This window comes from Plasmodium gallinaceum, assembly GCF_900005855.1.
Source record: "Plasmodium gallinaceum strain 8A genome assembly, contig: PGAL8A_v1_119, whole genome shotgun sequence".
NCBI lineage: Eukaryota > Apicomplexa > Aconoidasida > Haemosporida > Plasmodiidae > Plasmodium > Plasmodium gallinaceum.
Window position 1 is genome coordinate 1075673 of NW_021628276.1, and position 2655 is coordinate 1078327.

Here is a 2655-nt window from a genome sequence, read left to right on the forward strand (position 1 = left end):
AAAAAAAAAAAAAAAAAAGAAAAAAGAAAAAAAATTGTATAAAAATAAAAATAAAAACATATAAAATTAGAATCAAAGAATAAAATATATTTAATTATGAGAGTACAAATGAAGATAATAGGAACAAATAAAATATGACAATAAACAAAAAATTGCTATTTTTTTTTTTTTCATTAATATGCTAAATAAATGTTTAAACAAATAAAAACTAATGATGGAAGAAAAAGGAAAAATAAAATGCAAAAAGGTTATGGAGTCACCTTATAACATAGAATTGTAATATTTTAAATTTTATTTCATATATATAATTTTGTTTTTTTTTTTTTATATTTAAATTTTAAAAAAAACACTAATTTTTTTTTTTATTAGAGAATCATTAGATCATGTAAAAACTAATTCAATATTGAAGACTCTTTTAGAGTAATAACAAGAATTTTAATTTATCTTAGATAAATATATATAAATATTATTTACTTATTTTATTTTTTTTTTTTTATTATTTTTAAAAATTGTTAGAATTATGTGTTCAAATAAATCAATGAAATTTTTTTTATTTAAACATAACGAAATTATAGACTGCTTAGAACATAATGAATTGGTTGCTCTTATACTAATTAGAACAATTCAGTATATTAAAAAAATTATATATTTTTTTTTTTTTTTTTAAATTATAATTTTAATTTTACATATATTTTTTTTTTTTTTTCTACAAGTTACGAGAAATTTTATAAGCATATTCCTATAATAGCATCCTTAAAAAAAGTCAACTTTGTCTTAATAGAACAAAAGTAAATATATAATTTTATAATACTCTATTTAATATATGAATACATCTCTTATTATACAAACATATTACATAAAGTGTTAATGCATTATTTAAAATAATTATATATTCATAAAAAAATTGATATTTTCAAATGAAGATGTTGATATCTTATCTAAAATATTTGAAAGTTGTTTATAATATTTTTATAAATATAATTTAAATAATATGTTATATATATTTTTATCTTTTAGTTATTTTAATACAAGTGAATTTAATAGTTTTCCTTATACAAGCCATATTGGGATTAGAAATTTGCAAAATGACAATGACATTTGTATTTCTATTTTTGAAAAAATAAAACATTTAATTTCTTTAATTAATTCTTATTATATACCTATAAATATTCCTTACCTATTTAATGACCCAAGTAAATTTAATTTAAAAAAAAAAATAAAATATATAAAATAATAATAAAAAAATGTATTTATATAACATAATAAGGACAATTATTCTTCCATTTAATTTTTTTTTTTTTTTTTTTTTTTTTAGGTTATGTTAATACAAAATTTAAAGTTGAAAAAATAAATAGTAAAAAATATATCAAAAAATTATCAAGAAAAGAGAAAAAAAAAATGAGAAAATCACTGAAAAAAAATAATATTTGAAATTAATAGAAAATAAAAAAAAAAAAAAAAAATATATTTTTATATTATTATTGAATAATTAAAAACTTTATTTGTTTATAACCTTATTTTTGTTATCTGCTATATATATATATATATATATATATGTGTGTGTGTGTGTGTGTGTCTAATATGATATTATATTAATTATATTCTTCTTTTGTTTATAAAAGCCTATTATTTATTTATTTTTAAGGCGCAAATTTTCTTTTTTTTAAATTATATATATATAATATTTCAGAAATGTAATAAAGTATTTATTTCTTTTTTGATTAATACTATTATAACTATTTTACCGTAAAGGAATCAAGAATATTTGAAAAAAATTCTTAATAAATATTTAAGAAATGTATACATATATATATATATCTTTTTTTTTTAATATCCTAAATGCAACCTATTTCATTTTATAATGTTATATTATTTCCTTTATATTACATATTGTTTGTTCATGTTTTTGTGAAAAATACTTTTTTTTTATATTTTTATCAAAAATTATTATATAACAAAAAAAGAATAATCTGTTGATAATATATATATATTGTCTTTTTTATTTATTTATTATAAAAAAATTTAATTTTGTTTTTTTGATTTGAATAATTTAAATAATTTTTAATCATATTTAACACATATTTAGTTAATTTTTTTTCTACAAAAAAAAAAAAAAAAAAAGATTTTGTATATTTTTTGGAAAACATTAAACAATTAATATTTTTTAAATATTTATTTTCTCAATAAATCTAAAGTTAAAACTAAAATATTTTGTTATTTTTTTTATGAGATAATTCTGGAATATTTAATTATACATTATATTTATTAATAATTTTATAGATATTTTATAAAAATTTAAGTCACAAATAATAAATAAGACGTTTAAAAATACATATCCTTTAAACCATTATTCTGTAAAAGAAATAGAAATGTATATTTTAGATTTAAATCAGTTTATATATGATAAATTTAATTACAACAATTTTTAATTAAATAATAAAAAAGATAATAAAACAAAAAAAATAAAAGTTTTTTATTAATTATTATATGAAAGAATTTTATTTTTATATGTAAATTATAATTAATTTATTTTGATAATACTTATTAATTTTTTTCTTCTCATTTCATTTTTTTTTTTTTTTTTTTTAATTTTTAACATATTTAAATTTTTTTCATACTATCACAAAAATAATATTTTTTTTTTTTTTTTTTTTT

The 2655-nt window shown here is 13.5% G+C and overlaps 1 protein-coding gene across 1 annotated transcript; it reads left to right on the plus strand.

Moving 5' to 3' along the window:
- Positions 1-211: 211 nt before the first annotated feature.
- On the plus strand, positions 212-1431 carry PGAL8A_00441100 (conserved Plasmodium protein, unknown function; the record flags this gene model as incomplete). The annotated part of the gene is made up of 6 exons (XM_028673151.1): positions 212-276; positions 370-420; positions 517-627; positions 714-788; positions 1018-1193; positions 1316-1431. 6 exons carry the CDS (start codon positions 212-214, stop codon positions 1429-1431), a joined length of 594 nt encoding a protein of 197 aa, XP_028529633.1.
- Positions 1432-2655: the final 1224 nt, after the last annotated feature.